The sequence below is a fragment of the Entelurus aequoreus genome, linkage group LG15, assembly GCF_033978785.1.
Source record: "Entelurus aequoreus isolate RoL-2023_Sb linkage group LG15, RoL_Eaeq_v1.1, whole genome shotgun sequence".
NCBI classification, from domain to species: domain Eukaryota; kingdom Metazoa; phylum Chordata; class Actinopteri; order Syngnathiformes; family Syngnathidae; genus Entelurus; species Entelurus aequoreus.
In genome coordinates this window covers 36,193,010-36,215,102 of record NC_084745.1, presented here as the reverse complement: position 1 = coordinate 36,215,102, position 22,093 = coordinate 36,193,010, and the positions used below count along the sequence as shown (strand labels likewise).

Here is a 22,093-nt window from a genome sequence, read left to right as displayed (position 1 = left end):
GTAATTTCGCTCTATTGACAGACATAAGGTCAAAGTCAGTTTGTAGGCGAAGGCGTTCTTTATATAGTGTCGGGTCTGGGTTTGAAGCGTATTTATCGTCAAGATCCTTAATCTTGCGGAGCAGCTCAGTGATTTGAATGGTCTCTGTCTTATTTAGGTTTGAAACAAAAGATATAAGTTGACCTCTAATATAGGCTTTAGATGCCTCCCATAGTATACCTCTTCCGATTTCTGGTGAGTCGTTCAGTTCGAAAAAACACTTAATTTGATCTTGTAGGAAATTCTTATAACGGTCTTCTGCTAATAAGGCTGAGTTGAATCGCCATTGTTTAAGGGGTCTAGGTTGAGTGTCCATATTGATGTCTACTGAGGTGGGGGCATGATCCGAGATTACAATACTATGGTAATTACATGTTTTGGTTTTGGAAAGTAGTCTATTGTCGAGAAGAAAGAAGTCTATCCGAGTGTAAGTGTGATGTACATGGGAGAAATAGGAACATTTTTTAATTGTAGGGGAGGCATGTCTCCACGGGTCTGTAAGACCTAACTGTTTAGCGAAAGTATCTAGTGTTTTAGCTGAATTAGATAAGGGAGCCAGTTTGTTAGATGATCGATCCAGTACAGGATCCTGCACCAGGTTAAAGTCCCCGCCCATAATGATAAAATGGTTTCCAATGTTCGGAAATGATGTAAACAATTTAGTCACATAAGAACTGTCATCCCAGTTGGGTCCATAAACGCTAGCGAGTATGACTGGGGTGCCTTGCAGCTTTCCGGACACAATAATATAACGACCAGCCGGGTCTGCTACAATTTGATTGAGTTCGAACGAAATATTTTTACGAATAAGGATAGCTGTGCCCCTGGCCCTTTCGTTGAATTTTGAATGGAAAATATGGCTGATCCAGCCTCTTTTAAGTCGTGAAATCTCTCTGTTGCGAAGGTGGGTCTCCTGAATGAAAAATATATCTCCTTTGAGGTGTTGCAAATGGGTCAAGACCCTCCCTATTTTAGTGGCGCTCCCCACTCCCTTCACATTCCATGAAACAAATCTAAGTGTATTACTGGCGCTTGTCATACCTCACCATGTCCAACTAGGAGAGCAGAACGGGCTGATGTATACAAGCAGGTCAGGAGGGGGGCTGATGCATGATAACTGGAAACTGCAGAGAGTACTGGTAAGAGGAGGGGATGAAACAGAAGCGTGAGAGGAAGGAATGAGGAGATAAACAAACCCATAAAAACACATACATATAGAAAACACAACAGACTCACACACATACTCGCAGACACAACAACATACAACAATGCCAGGTGGGTTAAACCTGGGAACCACCTACAGGGCCATCGTCCCAGGACCTGAGAACCCCATTGTCGAAACTGAACCTTAAGTGTCCTTTTCACAGCAGTGCGCTGTCCTTGCGCCTGCGTGGACGTATCCATATCGGCTTCCGTTATTTTCCACCTCCCGAGAACAACAGATTGGCTCCAACTGAGTCAGAACATTTTAAAGTGCATCAAAACTGCAATATATTCCCTCAGGAAACACAGTACCCAGTACTAAGATAACTTCAGAAAGCGAGAAAAATAAATTATAAAAGTATAAACAATTCAAAAAGCATCTAGTAACATAAATTACAAGTGGTGCCATGTACATATACATATATACACACACACCTATATATATATGTATACACACATACACACACACCCATGCATGAACGTGTATACCATCATGGATGTGTGGGTAAGGAATAACAGTAACCAACCAAGAGATAAGTAAGTCAGCAGTTAGGTCAAATACCAACAGAAAAAGTAAACCACAGTGTAGGAATATATATCTATTAGAACATGTTAAATAAATGTAAAGGGGAGACAAAATAATTTGCGTGTCGATGTAGCAAAATAAAACAGAATTACCAATATTGCGGGTTGTTTAAACAATAATGATAATTGTATATTAACCAGGTTAGCTCTAGAATGTCAGTATAATATATTAGCTGAAAGGTTAAACAAAGAGTGAATGAAAGTGGATCCAATGAGTGACCACACAGATGTAATATTCACGGTCAGGCCTGGAGTTGGCGATATGTTAGGATGGTTAACCGTGATAAAGCAGGCGATGATTGTTAAGGTTGGTGCCGGCAGTGTGGCCTCCAGACATGGCTGCAGTTAGCCAAGCTAGCGCCGTCCTGCCATGCACTGTGGGGTAGTCACATCGTATCAAACAAAGTTTCAATAAAGTCATACCAACTGAGATTACTCTTTTGCATGTTCTTGGCTGCGTTGATTGTGGGATTTGACAAAATATTGGGCGTCTTTGAGAGATGCGAGTCGTCGTCTCTTTCCACCCTCGGTTGAAACCATTAGCTTAGCCGGATAGTGGAGTGCTGGTTTGAGGCCCTGATTGTAGAGATCCCTCATGACGTCCCGGTACACGGCCCGCTGTTCCAGTATTTCAGGGCAGTAGTCTTCAAAGATGTGTATCGGTGAGTCCTTGTACTTTAGTTTGCCACTGCGTTTCCGAGCTTCCCGCACCACCAGCTCCCTCGTCTGGAATCGGTGGAAGCATATCACGATAGCACGCGGTCTCTCACCGGGGCCTGGCTTTGCTGTTAGCGAGCGGTGGGCACGGTCCAGCTCCGGGGTCGACGACAGCGTGTGTTCACTCAATACTTCGACCAGCAGTTGAGAGAAGAACGTTGTTGGGTTTGGACCTTCGATGTTTTCGGGTACGCCGACAATTCTTATGTTGTTCCGACGACTTCTGCTCTCCAAGTCTATTAGCTTAGCTTTTAGCCTCGCGTTCTCCTCGGTTACGAATGTTAGCTTGGTGTTCATAGCCAGCATATCCTGGCTGGTCGTGTCGGCAAACAGTTCTAGTGAGGAGAGACGCTTCTGGTTTTCCAGAAGTGTGGTCTGAATACAGTACAGCGTGTTGTTGAGTTTGGAAAAGGCGGAGTTAAACTCCGACGAGAGAGAAGTCTTGTGGTCCGCTAGCATTGTAGTTAGCGTAGCCATGATGGTACTTGCCGCCAGATCCTCCTTCCTTTGCTCCTCCTTTTTGGCTCTGTTAGACATTTTCTCATTTAGCGCGAAAAGGTATTAGTACTATTAAAACGTTAGTAGCAGTTACTGCATTCAGTCGAGCTATACAGAATGGTAGGAATGAAATTTGCGGGAGCGTGAAAAAAGTGTGACTACTCCATCTTGTCGCCAACCGGAAGTTATTGAATGGAATTCATTTTGAGTCATTTATTTGCTGCACCATTGATTCTTGAGACTGTAGTAAAATGTATTATATTTTGTATTATATTATTATTATTATTTCAACACACACAGCTGCTCACCTCCTTCCTCATGTGGGGGCACTGGGGCTGATTCAGGGGCAGGGGAAGTTGGGGGCTGACAGACAGCTGCTGCTGCTGCTGCTGCTGGTGCACTTGACTCTGTTCAGAATGAGGCATCATTTTGACAGAGGGGAGATCAACCATTATTGAATAAGAACAGCTTGATAAATGTTTGACTGGATTGATTATTCAACTAATATAGCAGTAAAATGTAAAAATCCAAAGTTTTCTTGAGCTAACATGGTGAGAAAAGTGAGCTAGCTTATTACCACAGACAGGGACAAAGTTAATATGCATAACTTTCCACCACAACTAACAAACCCACCTTTTTATGGAAATATTGTGACATATTGTCGACCCTTCAACTCCTTCTCCTCTCTTATTTTATTTTCCTTTCTTTTTTGTCTGCCTGATTTTTGAGGCATACTGCTGTCTCCTCCGCTTTGCCCGCTGTGGCGCTGTCTGTGACAAATCGCCGGTGCTCTACCTGCAGCTGATCCAGTCAGACTGAACCATTTTACGTAAATAGAGGGGGGGGGGCAGCTGCAGGTGTTGATGCTTCCAAAACAAATAAAGGTATTGTTACCAGGACATGGAAAATAAAACATGTGTGATTATATGTTAGTTAATAACTTAGTGTCATTATTTTTTCTGTATTATAAGTTCATCATCATTAGGGGCCTCTCTGGCCCCCCCTCCATCATGGGCCCCTAGAATCCGTCTCCTTTACCCCACCTTTTCGGCGCCCCTGGCTGCGTGCATAACACCAATAAAGTCACAAAGTTGCAACAAACCGCCGGGCTCGTCATTCACCCTCAGCTGTAAAGACCCTCTTCCGGGTAAAGTGAAGGTTGTTAGACCCGAAGTACGGCTCTGGAGGAACCCTGCGGGGAGGCGTGCTTTCTGTGGGTGGGGGAAAGCACGCCTCTTCTTTTCCACCGGAGCGCTCCAATAAAACACACTCAGATCTTCAGTTTCTAGCCGATACTACATACAAATAACGTAAAATAACGCAGTAACGCATCATGCAGTAACGGTAACTGAGTTACTGTATATAAAAAAATAACGCGTTAGATTACTAGTTACCGCCGAAACTAACGGCGTTACAGTAACGCGTTACTTGGTAACGCGTCAGTCCCAACACTGGCGCTAACCATTACACTCTTTTATTTCAATATAATAATGCTGCCTGAGGCTGAGCCAATCAACGGCCACGATACTGAACAACATGCTCTGATTGGTTTAGACCAGGGGTCGGCAACCCGCGGCTCCTTGACCACTCTGATGCGGCTCAGCTACATACATGCCGACCCCCCCGATTTTCCCAGGAGACTTATGGATCTCAGTGTCTCTCATAGATTACTCCCAGGGAAAAAATAATCCTATTTACACTCTAATTACTAAATAAAGGGCGTGCCCTACTTGTACTACAGTAATTGTCCTCTATAGCATTTACATACAGCGTGCCAGTCCAGCCACATGTTGCATGTTGTTATTACTTGCACACACAGGAGACAGCAAAGCATACTTACTCATCAGCCACACAGCTTACACTGACGGTAGCCATATCAAACAACTTTAACATTGTTACGTTACAAATATGCGCCACACTGTGAACCCACACCAAAAAAGAATGAAAAACACATTTCTGGAGAACATCCCACCGTAACACAACATAAACACAACACAACCATTACCCAGAATCCCATGCAGCCCTAACTCTTCCGGTCTACATTATACACCCCCGCTACCACCAAATCCCCCCACACATCAACCCCCCCCCTCTCCGTGCGTTGGTTGAGCAAGTGCCCCTGGCTGCAGCCCGCTCCTCGATCTGCAGGCTGCAGTCAGGGGTTACTCTGGTTGAGCGGAAGAGTTAGGGCTGCATGGGATTCTGGGTATTGGTACCGTCAGTGTAAGATGTGTGGCTGCTGAGGTAGTACGCCTTGCTGTCACTTACGTGAGCAAGCTGAAATTGCATTCTACGTGTGGTCGAGCAGGTACGCTGTTAGGGCAGACTATAGAGGGCGCCAAATGCAGTGTCATCACACTCTGATATTCGGGAGTCTCCCGGGAAAAATGAGAAGGTTGGCAAGTATGACGCTATCAAGCGCCATTCATTCAAAACTTGCGGGCTGCACTAACATCAAATTTCCACATTAAAGTGTGTGCCGGTGCGTGTGTCGGAGACCCCTGGTTAACATAGCACAAAGCATTTAAGCTTTGTATGCGGTGTTTTTCATTTAAAAAAAATTTTTGTGGCTCCCATTACTTTCTTTAATTTGTGAAACTTGCCAAAATGGCTCTTTGAGTGGTAAAGGTTGCCGACCCCTGGTTTAGACTTATCTACTTGACAATACTACTGTATGATATTTTTTATTTTGCAATACATAGAGCAGCCTCTAGGTTGATTGGCAACACTAAATCGGCCCTAGTGTGTGAATGTTGTCTGTCTATCTGTGTTGGCCCTGTGATGAGATGGCGACTTGTCCAGGGTGTACCCTGCCTTCCGCCCGAATGCAGCTGAGATAAGCTCCAGCACCCCCCGCTACCTCGAAAGGGACAAGCGGTAGAAAATGGATGGATGGATGGTCATTTGTATGCTTGAAAATGCCTAATTTAGGGCAGCATTGTTGCAGAATATGCTTTAAAAAAAATACATATATGAAATGTGGTGAAGCTGCAATATTTGCAGCATGATGTGACGACTATAATAATAATAATAATAATAATAATATTCTGACTTCGCTGAAATTAATTTATCACACTCAGGCCTGAAACCAATTTGCCACAATAACATGAGGTACAACTGTAGATCTTACTAAAAAACATGTTTAGCGTCTGATAATTCCTACATCAAGGCAACATTTTGTACGAAAATAGCACAACATGGGGCTTCATTTTGCAAAGTGCTACTCTCACAACACATCTGGTAGTCAAAGTGATCAAATGCGTCAATACTTTCTCGATCAATCGCGACATTCTCTGCAACATAGCGCCATCCATCTGCAGTAACGACAACAATAGACACCCGATGAGCTACACAGCAAATAATACACTGACAAACCCAAATAATGAATAGCCTGCCACTCTGCATGGACATGACTCAGCAGCCAGGCCTTGAAATGAGGCAGGAAATCCATAAAAGTTCCGCTGAGTCGCTCATCGATGAGAGGACCTGCCCTGTATGTCAAACTGCTTTCGAGCTAATTGTGTCATTAATTATTGATGCCAAGTGTGCGTGCTGGATGATGGCCAGCATCCTGTCATCAGCGTAACTTTGCAGCATTAAACCACAAAAATGTCAACGGTAAAACTTTACAATGGTTGCACGGGCGTGGCCCTCGCACTGGGAATGCGTTCATCATACATTCTGGGGTTTCCATGACATTTTTTTGCTGGTTAGCCAAAAAAAAGGGGGCTCCAAAATGTCACATGAAGTGTGGCGTTTATTTATTAATGCGGTGAGGTCATTATTTGAGATAATACGTTACTCTGCTTTGTTGTGTAGACGTGACACGCGACAGCCGTCATCAAGATGGACGCCAGGAAACCTGCAAGAGAGAATTTTAAGAGTTAACCGTGTTGGCAGTCATGTGAGATTTGTAATTTCACCCTCTGTATGATTATTAATTCCAAAAAATCCATGTTGTACAATAACTTGACCCCTACAATAAACATGCCAGGTAGGGGCATTGTTTGTCCAGTGGCAGCTTTTTTCCAACAATCTTGTTAAATTGAGGGTAAAACTGCATAATAAAACATACAATACAGTCCATAGTTATGTTTTACTTTAGGAAAAGGATCACGATTAACATCAATTTTACTTTGTACTATAATTTGATCAAATCTGATAACTTTCCATCTGGCAACACTGGTTGCAAGGTAGCAGTTGCGTTAGATGACCACAGGATGGCAGATTTCATCACCTAAGCACCCACAAGACACATTTTCCTTCTGTTCAAGTGTTTGTGCTTGGATATTACCTTACTTTTAAGGGGAACTGCCCTTTTTTTTTTTTTTTTTTACTTTTGCTCATCATTCACAATCCTTTCATAAGACAAGAACACATATGTTTTAATGCATTCTAACTAGTAAAAAGAGGTTTGTAAAAGTCAGCAAACAATGGAGCCAATGGGGGTTGCTCTATTCCGCCTATAAAGCGCCCTAAAAAACCTCCATCATCGTTGTATTTACAAGCTGTAAGTATATATGTAATGTAGTAACAGGTACATTCATAATAACATTTAATATTTACATATTTTGCTCATTTTAAGCATACTTGCAAAGTTTCAAACACGCATCACAACGTTCACTTTTCCCTTAAATAACAAACACTTAGTATGGGGAAGGCGTGGCGGGTAGAACGGCCGTGCCAGCAACTTGAGGGTTCCAGGTTCGATCCCCGTCTCCGGCCATCCAAGTCACTTGTGTCCTTGGCCAAGACATTTCACCCTTGCTCCCAGTGGCGCTCACACTGGTGAATGAATGATAGGTGGTGGTCAGAGGGGCCGTAGGCACAAATTGGCAGCCACGCTTCCGTCAGCCTACCCCAGGGCAGCTGTGGCTACAAATGTAGCTTACCACCACCTAATGTGAATGAATAATGGGTTCTCACTTCTCTGTTTATTATTATAAGCATCATGTAGTGAAATGAAGTGAAGTATATTTATATAGTGCTTTTCTCTAGTGACTCAAAGCGCTTTTACATAGTGAAACCCAATATCTAAATTACATTTAAACCAGTGTGGGTAGCACTGAGCGCAGGTGGGTAAAGTGTCCTGCCCAAAGACACAACGGCAGTGACTAGGATGGCGGAAGCGGGGATCAAAACTGGAACCCTCAAGTTGCTGGCACGGCCACTCTACCAACCGAGCTATACCGCGTAGCAGTATTGTGAAGTGCTGAACAAGATATACAAACTTTGAACATAATAAAACAATCACTTACTGCACAACATCTGCTCTCACTGGGATGCTTACTCATGGGATGTTCATATATTCCCATTTAGATGAAGAATTATTCATAATCCTCACAAAGTGATACTAAAAAAGTGACAGAAAAGAGCGTCTTTTTGTGTCTTTCTCTCTTTCTTCGGGTCTAAATAGAATGTCTAAGTTGACCAACTTCTCGGTTTATGGCAGTTCTTCTCAAATAGTGGAGCGCGGTGCGATGCCAGGGGCAGCGCATGTGACCTTGGGGAACATGCCTTTTTTTGCCGTACCAGAATATGATGAAGCGTATGTAGCACTTGGCTTTACAGTAATCACGGTGGGAGCGAGGAAAGGCCGGTGTGTTGTTTCCTTTAATGTTAATAGGCTTACAATGTTATCAAGAGGTATAGTTATAGCAATTTTATAGACAAATTATAGTATTTATAGTCACTGTGGAGAGTGAAGGGGTGGGGGCGAAGTATTTTCTTCTTTTCTTTAACAGAAAATAATTGAGAAGCATTGATTTATGGCCATGTCCTTCCACTATCCAGGTGAGAGGCATGATTTCTAATGTAGAACAGAGGTGTTACTTGTGGGCCGCATTGGGCTAAAAACATTTGGTCGAGGGCCGAAAGCCTGTTAAGTAACATATACTGTATATAGATATTTATATACGTGTGTGTGCGTGTGTGTACATATTATATTAATATAATGGATACATAATTAACATAACTGGATACGAAGAGTATGTGAAAGTTCGACTTCTACCTTGTTTACTTCTGAGTCGTTGTGGTTTGTGCATCCCTTTGAGACATTTATGATTAAATGCTGTATAAATAAACTTTGATTGATTGATTGATTGAACCTCCTTAAAGTTTTGTCATCAATCAGAAATATCAAGCAGCTAAAATGTGCCAAACATTAATACGTGTGGACAGTGTTTCACATTTTGCCCACCATCCTTTGTTTTAAATTTGATTTAAATGGGTGTAGTTTAGATTTTTTTTTATGGTGAATGGAATTTAAAAAAAATAATATCCACAAAGTTCAGTGACCATGTCTGTTGTAATTTTGTGTTGGGTGGATTATTTTAATTTTTTTTGCACCATGAGGTATTTTGCATTGGGCAATATAAGTAAATGCTGCACATATAACCATCCAGAGCTTACTTAAAGGTCATTCACCTGAAATCCTCATGGTGCCCACATGGTGGCGACCAAATAGCAGCATCGAAGATGTAAGACTTTTAATATGAATGCAATCTCCCTACGGGCAAGATTCCTTATTAAGCCCATGACGTTTCGACGGACCAATTTGAAGATGTCGCCCTCAGGCCGTAGTTTGGACACCCCTGATCTAGAATTAACTTTTACCAACTCAGAGGGGATGAAGCAGCTTACCGGCTGACATTGCCAATATAGCAGCATAAGTTAGCTCTGTGATCACGGCGCCGGTAAAAATAGTTTGTCTGCGTATTGTGTTTATTTATCGCTAATACTTGGTTAATATTCAGGTCACGAGATGTAAGCGTAGTATTGCTGGCTGTTTGGGGATTTTTTTAGAGGGTTTTATGGGTGAAATAGTGTATTCCCGTTAGCTGCATTGTTAGCCACATTGTACCTGCTGTATTTTACAGAAAGTTTTCAGTCCCCTTTTAATGTCACAATTACTGGGTTTTAAATATAGATGATTTTACTACTCAGTGGCCTAGTGGTTAGAGTGTCCACCCTGAGATCGCTAAGTTGTGAGTTTAAACCCCAGCCGAGTCATACCAAAGACTATAAAAATGGGACCCATTACCTCCCTGCTTGGCTCTCAGCATCAAGGGTTGGAATTGGGGGTTAAATCACCAAAAATGATTCCCGGGCATGGCCACCAAAAAAAGTTAAAGTACCAATGACTGTCACACACACACTAGGTGTGGTGAAATTATTCTCTGCATTACATCACCCTTGATCACCCCCTGGGAGGTGAGGGGAGCTGCCCACTGTAGTACTTTAACTTTTTTTGTTCTCTGAGATCAGGTGGAAATATTAGTTACTTCTGAAGTTGATGGCAAAAACTCAAAGAGTATTATGGCTCTCAGTTTGACCACTGCAAGATGGAATCGCAACAGTAAAAAAAGTAATTATTATTTTAGAGCTATTAGCTCACCCTAAAACACACAACTGCAGACAGTGTTTACTTTTGAAAAAAATGACTTTACCAGTAGACATTTGGACATGAAATATTATTTTGGACAGTGTAGCTGTCTGCTTGTAAGAATACATCTGACTTTACTTAGCGCTGTGAAGGAAAGCATGCCTGCTAGTAAAAGTGTGCGGCGACCGCCTACCATCCCCTCAGGCACCGTTAAATGCACAAACAAGTTTTGTTTTTTCAAATAACTTTTCTTACCACATACTTGCCCTTACCCGAGTTACACACTGCTGCACATTTAATAAGAGCATACTTGTTAAGTGTCAAAAACAGGATGCATGTAAAGCTATGATGGCATATCATCACACTAAGTTGACTTACAGCTAAAAATGCACATTTGCAGCAACAAAGCTTATGCTTCTTTGTCCCATTTCTTTGACTCTGTTGACAGGAAATAAACAAAGCAAGGGGTGTGCTTTGTGTAAGAGTGTTATGTGCCTGGGCAGACAATATGATTGGGTGTTTCCTCAGACAATGTTTAGCAGCTGAACAGAGGTCAAGGTTGCGTTATGTTACATAATGAGTGTTTTAGACAAAAAAAAACACATATTTTTTTGTATCGTCAGCAGTTATTTTGGTTTGACTTAACTTTTGAGCATTAGACTAAACACCAGTGATTCCCCCCGCCCCCAGGAGCTTTGAAAATACTTTTGCATTTGCAGTGTTTACAAACATGAACCTTATGATTTTGTCCACTAGGGGTCAGCATTTGACATCTTTTTCCGAGTTAAATTATTTAATGCATTAATGTATATGATGCACAATATTTATGCACACGTTAAAGTCGACAATGTTCGCAATGGCGTTAATGGCAAGTGTTCCCGGTGCGCATGCGCCAGCTGACGTACAGCAAGCGTCATCGACATACAGGATAAACACGGTGGTTTATGGATTAAATGTCGTGCAAATATGTTATGGATGTTTATGAGGGGCGTTACTTGCCTCTTGTCAAAAAGTGTGCGGTTTTAAAGTCACCTTGCCACCCCCCCTCCTCGCTGCCACTCTCCTCCCTTGCCCTCCCCTCCCTCCTCCTCCTCCTCCTCCTCCTGGGTGATGATTTGCGAGGAAGATGCGCGCTATCAGAGATTTCCGCCGACATTCGCCCTCGCTCGGCCGCATCGACGCGCTGTTGTGACGCGCCGCCGCCGCCGCACCGGAGCGCCTCGGCTCCTGCCGCCGCGGGACCCACAGGTGCTTCGCGCGCCTTCCAGCTGTTTCGACGAGCCGCCCCCCTCCCCCACCTCCGCTCCAGTTCGCCCACCAAACGAGCTCCTCCAGCCTAAGCGAGACCGAGGCAGATGCCCGTCGCACTGCTGTCACCCCGGCTTCTACTATGGTGGAGTTCCCATCCCTGAGCCCTTACTGGCCGCTGCTCCGCTTCCTGGTGCCTCTGGCGATCACCAATGTTGCCATCGACCTCGGCGAGCAGGTAACTCTCTCTCCGTGGGCCCCCCTCCCCCCGGTAGGCGTTTAGGTTCGGGCAGGAAGCGGCTTGCTCGCGGCGGCTATTGCTAACGATGACTCGCACCCTCCACTCCTCACTCAAAATGACAACATTTCGACGGTGTAGCCTTAGCTAGCTTAGCTTAGGTGTGTTTGGAGAAGATGCGTGTGTCATCACCACCTGCCTTGCTAAATCAGTGTTGCTGTGATCAGGCGGCAGGAAGCACACGGAGATGTTGGGATTAAGCTTATGTAACTGTTAACCTATAAATAGCCTTGCTTCTGTAAAGGGGAAGGGCAGCTGGAGTGAAGGTGGATTTAAGACTCGCTAACCCATGGGTGTCAAACTCTGGCCCGCGGGCCAAAACTGGCCCGCCGTGTAATTTCATCTGGCCCTTGAGGGGATATCAAATTAACACTAGAGCTGGCCTGCCGATTATATACAGCGGCGGTGCCGCGGTAACACTGCATTCACTGCTAATTCTCATACTTGCCAACCCTCCCGGGAGACTCCCAAATTTCAGTGCCCCTCCCGAAAATCGTCACGTCCGCTTTTCATCCAGCCCAACGAGTGCTGGCCCAGTCACATAATATGTGCGGCTTCTGCACACACACTAGAGATGCGCGGATAGGCAATTATTTCATCCGCAACCGCATCACAAAAGTCGTCATCCACCCGAACCAACATTTTATCAAAACCACACCCACCCGCCATCCGCCCGTTGTTATATATCTAATATAGACGATGCAAGGCATTAGTGAGGTTAGAAAGCAACGTTGTCAAACAATGGCAATAAAACTATTCTGATTCTGATTCTGATTAATGAAAGGAGACTGATCCAATGCAGCAGAGACATTCAATGCGTGCCACGCATTAATATCTCTTGGCCACGCATTAGTGGCTAAGAGATATTCATGCGTGATAATATTATTTATCATTATTATAATATTATTGTCATTTCCATTAAGAAAGTGTTGACTATTGTTGCCAATGCCCTCAGATCAGGAGTGCGTTCCTCACACTTTGTGTGCACAGTTGCAGCAAGCAGAACGATGCATTTAAGAAGTTAAAAAAATGTTTTAGAAAGACTAGGCCTATATTTTCCTTAAGTAAAAAAAATGTTCTGAATTTATTTAAATGAATATTAACTTGTTAACGTTATAATGCTCAAATAGGGACGAGGGTGGGGTGCACAGTGAAACAGTGAACAATTTTGCGACAAAGATGAACCTTTATTGATTGATCTGCAGCCATGACAAAATATCAGACAATCTCCATTGTCAACGACAGGCAGGAAAATAAAGATAAACACATAGCCTATGTTGTAGGCATAGGCATAGGCTCATACGTTTTTAAGTTGAAATATAAAAATAAATTAAAAATGTGCCTCATAAGCCTTAGGCTGTCAATCACGCGCACAAACTTAAATTATACAATAACATATGTATGTCATCCCTATTTAAACAAAAATAAATTAAATAAATAATAATAATTACCTGCAACTTATTGGCCAAGGCAAATAGCTGAAGGGGGGAAATCAAACCCATCAGACTGCACTTTATCATCAAACTTGAATTATAATGAAAATAGACGGTCGCGACAAACAAAGCAGGCTAAATGGCCTTACATTGTAGCCAATCGGAGATGCGCTTCACTTGAAAGCGAGGCCAAATAATTAACACACAGTAGTATATCTTGAATAGAAAAAAAACACAATAAACAACGCAATTGCCTTAATTCCTTTGCATTGTAGTGCGCCCAAACAACACGTAACCATCATAATTATTCAGCTGACCGAACTCAATATAGGTTGGACATGGGCTTATTTGGTATAGCCTAGGTAACGTTTAACTAAATTCGTTGAACATATCCAACCGTATGTCTACTTACTTTTTTTTTTTGTTAGCACTATGCAGGAATAAAATGGCATCTACAGTGCCAGGATTCAGGCGAGAGCGCCTGGCCTCTAAAATGCGCCCTGCTGCGCTGAAGGAGCGCTCACTCACTATGTATATATATTTCCGAATTGGTTCAACCGCCACCCGCCCGAACCTATTTAAAATCTATTTTTTTCGTCATGTACCCGCCCGACCCGCGGGTTATCCGCGGGTTATCCGCGGACTCCGCGGTTGTGTCCGCAAACCGTGCATCTCTAACGCACACACAAGTGAATGCAACGCATACTTGATCAACAGCAATACAGGTTACACTGAGGGTGGCCGTATAAACAACTTTAACACTGTGAGAAATATACGCCACACTGTGAATCCACACCAAACAAGAATGACAAACACATTTCGGGAGAACATCCGCACCGCACCGTAACACAACAGAACAAATACCCTAGACCCTTGGCAGCACCAACTCTTCCGGGACGCTACAAGGTGTGTGTGTGGGGGGGTATTTTGTAGCTAACAGTGTTAAAGTTGTTTATACGGCCACCCTCAGTGTAACCTGTACCTCAGTGTAACCTGTATCTCAGTTGATCAAGTATGCGTTGCATTCCCGTGTGTGTGCGTACAAAAGCCGCACATATCTTGTGACTGGGCCGGCACGTTGTTAGAATGGATGAAAAGCGGACGTGACGACAGCTCGTAGAGGATGTTAAAGGCAGTGCCTTTAAGGCAGGCCCCCAAGACTGTGGTCCGGGTGGACTACGAAATATAATGACTGATGAACACCTTCGTTCGATAATGAAGGTTGCCTCAGCTCAAAGCCTGAGCCCCGACATTAATGAACTAGCATCCAAGAAAAGATGCCAGGTATCTGGCTTGGGCACATCAGATTAGATCAGTGTGTTGCAAACTGAGCAGTTTAAAGTCCTGAATGGTTGGTTTATTCATTATTTTATTTTCAAATTTATTAGCCTGCGGAAAAAGTTAATGTTGATATTTACCTCAGAAGGCTGCAAATAGAAAAGAGGCATTCAATTTTTATTTAAATTGTATTTGATATGCCATTGATATTTTTAAATTATTATTTGAAACTCGATTTTGCATGTCACTATAAAGTTATATAAGCCTTGCTTGTTCAATATTCAATGCAAAACTTGTTTGGGTCCCTATCAAAAGGTTAATTTGTTCAACCTTGGCCCGCGGCTTTGTTCAGTTTTAAATTTTGGCCCACTCTGTATTTGAGTTTGACACCCCTGCTCTAAGCTGTTCTTTTTATTATTGCACGCTGGGACTTGACTCCCTCTCATCTGGTTGGTCCTCCAGGCCCTCAACAGGGGCATCGCCACGGTCAAGGAGGATGCGGTGGAGATGCTGGCCAGCTACGGCCTGGCCTACTCGCTCATGAAGTTTTTCACGGGCCCCATGAGCGACTTCAAGAATGTGGGCTTGGTGTTTGTGAACAGCAAGCGCGACCGCAGGAAGGCCGTGTTGTGCATGGCGGCGGCGGGGGCCATAGCGTTCATTCTGCATATCCTGATAGGTGCGTGCCAGTCCTCAGCCCACTTCCTGTCAGTGCGATGTGTTCTTGGTGACTCGTACGACTCACGTGATGTGTTTTCATGCAGCCTACACAGACCTGGGCTACTACATCGTTAATAAACTCCACCATGTGGATGAGTCTGTGGGCCACAAGACCCGGAAAGCGTTTTTCTACTTGGCAGCGTTCCCTCTCCTGGATGCGATGGTGAGCCTTCTGGTCCTAATGTTTGACCGGTGTTGAAAAATGACCCCGGGCAAATCTTCTTCCTGTAGGCGTGGATTCACGCCGGCATCCTCCTCAAGCACAAGTACAGCGTCATCGTGGGCTCAGCCTCCGTCTCCGACGTCGTGGCCCAGGTACCGTAACCCCACGCCCTCCACCTTAACTTTTCGGTACCCTCCTGTTGAGGAATTAACTACAGTATTGGGGCATTTAATGGGGGGCGGAGCTAGACAGTGTAGTTTGTTTGTTGATGGATAAACAAAAAATAAACACTGAAGATTATTTCCTTTGTTTAATGCTGGGCAGTGATTCTCAAACTGGTTGTATGCCAAATAATTTAATAAATATTCAACCACACAGTGTTACTGTTCAAACTGTGATGTAATGTTACAGTGGCCAAAATGTTACCGTAAATATACTTGTTAAATAAAATATCTGCCTTGTTTTTAATGAATATTTAGGCCTACTACACTATTGTGTTTTATTGTTGGTCATTAGGGTGGTACTTTGAGAGCCAAGCGTTCTATGAAATGGTACTTGGGGAAAAGAAAAGTTTGAGAACCAGTGCGCTAAGGCTCCCTCTACGGTTGTCAAATGGTAGTGATGTTCTTGTGCCGCTGCGCCTTGTTTCTACCAAGTTTAGTAGGCTAGTTAAAGGGGGCTGAGTTAGCCACTTTGCACGTTGCTGATTGATGGTAAGAGATTCAAGATGGCAGCCATCACAATGTGAAGATTTGGGAAGTGTGGCAGTATATTTGATAGAGTATTATATTTTCTTTGCTCCAAGGCTCCCCGTGCTGATGTAAAGTGGACCTTTGTTTGTACAAAAAAAAAAAAGCCTAAAATAACTACTTAGTGGGTGGGTGCCCAAGGGAGGCGTGGCTAGACAGTAGAGCGTGCTGATTGGTGGACAGAAAAATGACTTAATTAACGTTGCTTATAAGTGAAGTTGCAAAACTATGTATAAACTTTAGATTGATGATTCAAGATGGCAGCCATAACAATCTGAAGACTTCGTAAGTGTGGCTGTAAGGATGTTACTGCCTCCCCCGGACTTTTGCGTCTTGTTTCGACAAAGCGGTGCAATTTGGTACCACTTTTTGGGACGCAAGACACAAAAATGGGGGGAAAAAACCTAAGATTGTACGAATGAGGAAAAAAAGTGACATGATATAATCTTACGTAGCATACACACACATTAAGGAATGTGGAAATCTTACTGGATCTCTTCTCGCAGATCGTTTTCGTGGCCATTCTCCTCCACAGCAACCTGGAGTGCGTAGAGCCTCTCCTCATCCCAATCCTCTCCCTCTACATGGGCGCCTTGGTCCGCTTCAGCATTGTGGGCGTGGGTTACTACTGCAATATCCACGACGCCATTCCCGATTCCAGCGGACTGGATGTTGGCGTGAGTGCCACGAGAGCTCTGCGCTAGAGGAAAAACAAAGAGGAGCTGATTAGCGAGATGTTGTTGCTCCTGTGCAGGGCGACGCTACCATCAAGAAGATGCTGAGCTTCTGGTGGCCGCTGGCCCTCATCCTTGCCACACAACGCATCAGCCGGCCCATCGTCAATCTCTTTGTGTCCCGAGACCTCAAGGGTACCACTAAGGCCACAGAGGTGGGGCTACTTTTTCAATGATAAGAGTGGTAGATATAGGGATGATTTATTCCATAAACACAAGACATGGCAACAAAACTGGTAGCTAACTCCCTCCGGAGTTTTCTGCTGTGCACGCTTCCACAAAGCTATTTCCCGGAGAGACCTAGAAACAAGTGACAACACATTCCTACCTGCTGTACCTCGTGTGTGTGTTACAATAACAAGCCAACACACCTGAACCTCTCATATCTGCAAAAATATCTTTAAAGAGTCTGGGTGTATCTGCTTCAATTACATATTTGCTGTGGTTCCAGGCTGTGGCTGTGCTCACAGCGACATACCCAGTGGGTCACATGCCCTACGGCTGGTTAACTGAACTGAGGGCAGTGTATCCCGCCTTTGACAAGGTAAACGGCACGCACACACACACACACATCATTGTAAAACCCTTTGTTGATTTGTTGTTTTGTTAACACGCTCATCATTCCCACAGAACAACCCCAGCAACAAGATAAACGCTGGCAGTCCCGTCACCAAGTCGCACATTAAAAAGTTTACATTCTGCTGTCTGGCCCTGTCACTAACGGTAAGGCTCGTTCACATGTTTATGAAACAAGACAACATAACCTCTATGGTGCAGTTACAGTAGTAAGTAACATTCCACTTTGGCGTAGTGAAGTGTAGTGTTTCAGTATTCATTTCCATCTCGGATTGTTTACGTTCTCGCTTGACTGAGGTGGTGTCAGTTTCTCTTGATTTAGCAATGTAGCCTTCACCTTCCAAGTGACAATGCTACAGAGATGAAGCGTGGATATACTTAAGAGTAGTCAGTGTACAGCTTGTATAGCAGTATAGATGTACAAACCCCGATTCCATATGAGTTGGGAAATTGTGTTAGATGAAAATACAAACGGAATACAATGATTTGCAAATCCTTTTCAACCCATATTCAATTGAATGCACTACAAAGACAAGATATTTGATGTTCAAACTCATAAACTTTATTTTTTTTACAAATAATAATTAACTTAGAATTTCATGGCTGCAACACGTGCCAAAGTAGTTGGGAAAGGGCATGTTCACCACTGTGTTACATGGCCTTTCCTTTTAACAACACTCAGTAAACGTTTGGGAACTGAGGAGACACATTTTTTAAGGTTCTCAGGTGGAATTCTTTCCCATTCTTGCTTGATGTACAGCTTAAGTTGTTCAACAGTCCTGGGGTCTCCGTTGTGGTATTTTAGGCTTCATAATGCGCCACACATTTTCAATGGGAGACAGGTCTGGACTACAGGCAGGCCAGTCTAGTACCCGCACTCTTCTACTATGAAGCCACGTTGATGTAACACGTGGCTTGGCATTGTCTTGCTGAAATAAGCAGGGGCGTCCATGGTAACGTTGCTTGGATGGCAACACATGTTGCTCCAAAACCTGTATGTACCTTTCAGCATTAATGGCTCCTTCACAGATGTGTAAGTTACCCATGTCTTGGGCACTAATACACCCCCATACCATCACAGATACTGGCTTTTCAACTTTGCGCCTATAACAATCCGGATGGTTCTTTTCCTCTCTGGTCCGGAGGACACAACGTCCATAGTTTCCAAAAACAATTTGAAATGTGGACTCGTCAGACCACAGAACACTTTTCCACTTTGTATCAGTCCATCTTAGATGAGCTCAGGCCCAGCGAAGTAGACGGTGTTTCTGGGTGTTGTTGATAAACGGTTTTCGCCTTGCATAGGAGAGTTTTAACTTGCACTTACAGATGTAGCGACCAACTGTAGTTACTGAAGTGTTCCTGAGCCCATGTGGTGATATTCTTTACACACTGATGTCGCTTGTTGATGCAGTACAGCCTGAGGGATCGAAGGTCACAGGCTTAGCTGCTTACGTGCAGTGATTTCTCCAGACTCTCTGAACCCTTTGATGATATTACGGACCGTAGATGGCGAAATCCCTAAATTCCTTGCAATAGCTGGTTGAGAAAGGATTTTCTTAAACTGTTCAACAATTTGCTCACGCATTTGTTGACAAAGTGGTGACCCTCGCCCCATCCTTGTTTGTGAATGACTGAGCATTTCATGGAATTTACTTTTATACCCAATCATGGCACCCACCTGTTCCCAATTTGCCTGTTCACCTGTGGGATGTTCCAAATAAGAGTTTGATGAGCATTCCTCAACTTTATCAGTATTTATTGCCACCTTTCCCAACTTCTTTGTCACATGTTGCTGGCATCAAATTCTAAAGTTTAATGATGTGCAAAAAAAATTTTTTTTATCAGTTTGAACATCAAATATGTTGTCTTTGTAGCATATTCAACTGAATATGGGTTGAAAATGATTTGCAAATCATTGTATTCCGTTTATATTTACATCTAACACAATTTCCCAACTCATATGGAAACGGGGTTTGTATTATCCACTGAAAATAATAGCTGGCAACACAAGTGAGTACACTGCACAAATTGTGTCCCTTGTGTGAAGTACCAAGCACTGCCTTAATCCTCTTGGGCATGGACTTTCACCAATTTCGCCCTTCCATGTTGACATCAATGGTGGAGCGGGTTGGTTTTCAGACACATTATTCATTCATCCCCTTGAGGATGCCCCACAGGTACTCCTGGTTCTAGGTTCCTTCTTCAGTGTGATCATCTTGCAGGTGTTTCAGACACCTTTTTTACTTTCACACAGTCTTCCTAAATAGTGTCATGTGACCACTGTCAGCTGTATTTCCTAGGCGTGGCGAAGTCGATAGACCTGACAGATTAGATCCACTTGGGTGGCCAAGTCCCCCCCTACATCAGGTTTGTCGGGTTGGCCACGCCGAGGAAATACAGCTGACGTGAGACTTTGGAGGAAGACAGCAGATGACAGTCAAAACATGTCAGGGTACAAACATTATCCGATGTACTTGAACAAAAAAATGTCTCTGAATATTACAAACTAAAATACAGACTAAATAAGGCTAAATCGTCCCAGTACATGTTGGAATTCATGTTTTCTTTAATGAACCACAGGTCAACAGCTTTCATGCAGCCACAGACCATGACATGACATCGTTCACTTGTGTTGCCAGTGAATTTGACAATAATGGCTGTTTGATGCAATAAATAAATCTGACGCTACAAGCTGTACACAGACTACTCCTAAGTGTATCGTAGTTTACTGTCTACAATATTGCCCTTGAGAATACACCTCTTGCTAAATATGAGAGTTGTGTACTTACTTACGTGAGATACTGTACAGCCAGCATGCAGGACAAAACCTGCATGTGATCCAACACTTGTGGAATCGCGCTGCATGTCAAAAGCGTTCCAGTACTGGTGCAACCAGTCCGCAGCAATGAAGCAAAATACAGTGAGTCATATGGAACAAGGTCAAAGGGCAACTTCTGCATTTCAAACATGTAAAGTTGGGAGGCCGACTGTGTCACGTGGCCCCACTGCATGTGCCCTTCCCATGCTTGTGGTGTCAGGTTGCACCAAGTCCAAAAAGAAAAAAAGAGGGCGCTCAATATGTTGGCATTTAGAAAGAAGTTAAAGAGGAACTGCACATTTGAAAAAAAAAGCCTATTATGCACAATCTCAATGTCAGACAAGAACACATGTTTTTTTTCTTTTTTTATGTATTCTAATTTGTACTATACAGAAAGTATGAGGCTAACAATGCAGCTAATGGGAGTACTCTTCCAGTCATAGAGCCCTCTAAAAACATCCAAAAACCACCAACATTACTCCATTTACATCTTGTGACCTAAATATTAACACGTATTAGCGATATTGTTATTAAAAGCGCTAACGCAGAGAAACTACTTTTAGTGGCAAATTGATCTCAGAAAGCTAACTAGCTTGCTCAGCAGCGACAGTGTTGACATACTGAGGTGATGAGCTGCTGCATCGCCTCAGAGCTGGTGAAAGTTCATTCTAGATCAGAAATCCAGCGCTCGAATTTTACCGCAGCATTTTCCGCGACCGCCCTCGTCATTTGCCGTAATGCCCAAAAAATTTAGCAACATTTGCGGCAAGAACATGCCGTGACCGGCCTTGACTTTTAACTTGTTAATGGACCAGGGATATAATGGTTTAATGATATAAACAGTATAATGATAATTTGCGATAATTCCCAACGGTTAGTAATACCGTTTAATTTTTTAATGACCGAAAAACAGTCATTTATTAATGCATTTTCTGCAACACGAAGTCGGGTGCATGCGCACTAGCGTCGTTTGGCTTGATAATCATGGCGGGCCAACGACACCGACTTTGCTGCGGAGATTTTCCCTCGGATTAAACGGAGCCAAGCGCTTGGTTTAACGTAATTTTTCCTCGCTTCCCGCTGTGCGTTTAAGAGCTCACTGCTGTGTTTAGATGGAGACAGGTGTGGACAATATTGTCCCCACACAAAGTATACAGCGAATGAGAAAACGATTTGATGTTGTGCAGCAGGTGATGTGTCGCGAACGTTGTCACAACTTGTTTATAAAGTCTTTACTTTATAAGCAAACTATATCAGTGTTCAAATAACATCAATACTAGCTATAATGTTTTGTCATCTCATCGAATTGAACGCAGGCGGTGAAGGGTGTTTATTCGATGTGTGAGGGATCACTCCAAGTTTTTTTTATTGGCCAAACTGTTGTACTTAGTGTATGCGTGTACACGGCTCAAACAGAGACTTGTCATGAAGTCACGGCTGTGCGCTGTCAGTTCAACAACACTGCCTTGCTGCCTTTGAACACACTATCAGAGGATTTACTGTGTGTTTAAACATAAACATGCTGCTATTTTCACTCAACATGAATAAAAAAGGCACATCAAAAAGGGCTTTGCGACACTCCCGCTATGACAGTCAACTGTTTTGGATACGATCGCTGTCGGACCTCCAGATGATGGGACAACTTTG

The 22,093-nt window shown here is 43.4% G+C and overlaps 1 protein-coding gene and 1 long non-coding RNA gene across 2 annotated transcripts in view; one reads left to right on the top strand and one right to left on the bottom strand.

Moving 5' to 3' along the window:
- Nucleotides 1-6,794: 6,794 nt before the first annotated feature.
- LOC133630087 (uncharacterized) lies at nucleotides 6,795-20,911 on the bottom strand. Its single transcript, XR_009821190.1, has 3 exons — nucleotides 20,422-20,911; nucleotides 16,805-17,015; nucleotides 6,795-6,904 (listed from the first exon to the last, which is right to left on the bottom strand). It is a non-coding gene; the product is annotated as an uncharacterized LOC133630087 (long non-coding RNA).
- The window catches only part of LOC133630083 (progressive ankylosis protein homolog), a 17,029-nt gene continuing 6,449 nt past the window's right edge, over nucleotides 11,514-22,093 (top strand). The window contains exons 1-8 of the mRNA XM_062021359.1: nucleotides 11,514-11,912; nucleotides 15,146-15,362; nucleotides 15,448-15,566; nucleotides 15,635-15,718; nucleotides 16,822-16,992; nucleotides 17,070-17,204; nucleotides 17,501-17,593; nucleotides 17,680-17,772. Of these exons, the coding sequence (XP_061877343.1) occupies nucleotides 11,817-11,912; nucleotides 15,146-15,362; nucleotides 15,448-15,566; nucleotides 15,635-15,718; nucleotides 16,822-16,992; nucleotides 17,070-17,204; nucleotides 17,501-17,593; nucleotides 17,680-17,772 (1,008 nt within the window). The 5' untranslated portion in view covers nucleotides 11,514-11,816. The remainder of the gene's footprint in view (nucleotides 11,913-15,145; nucleotides 15,363-15,447; nucleotides 15,567-15,634; nucleotides 15,719-16,821; nucleotides 16,993-17,069; nucleotides 17,205-17,500; nucleotides 17,594-17,679; nucleotides 17,773-22,093) is intronic.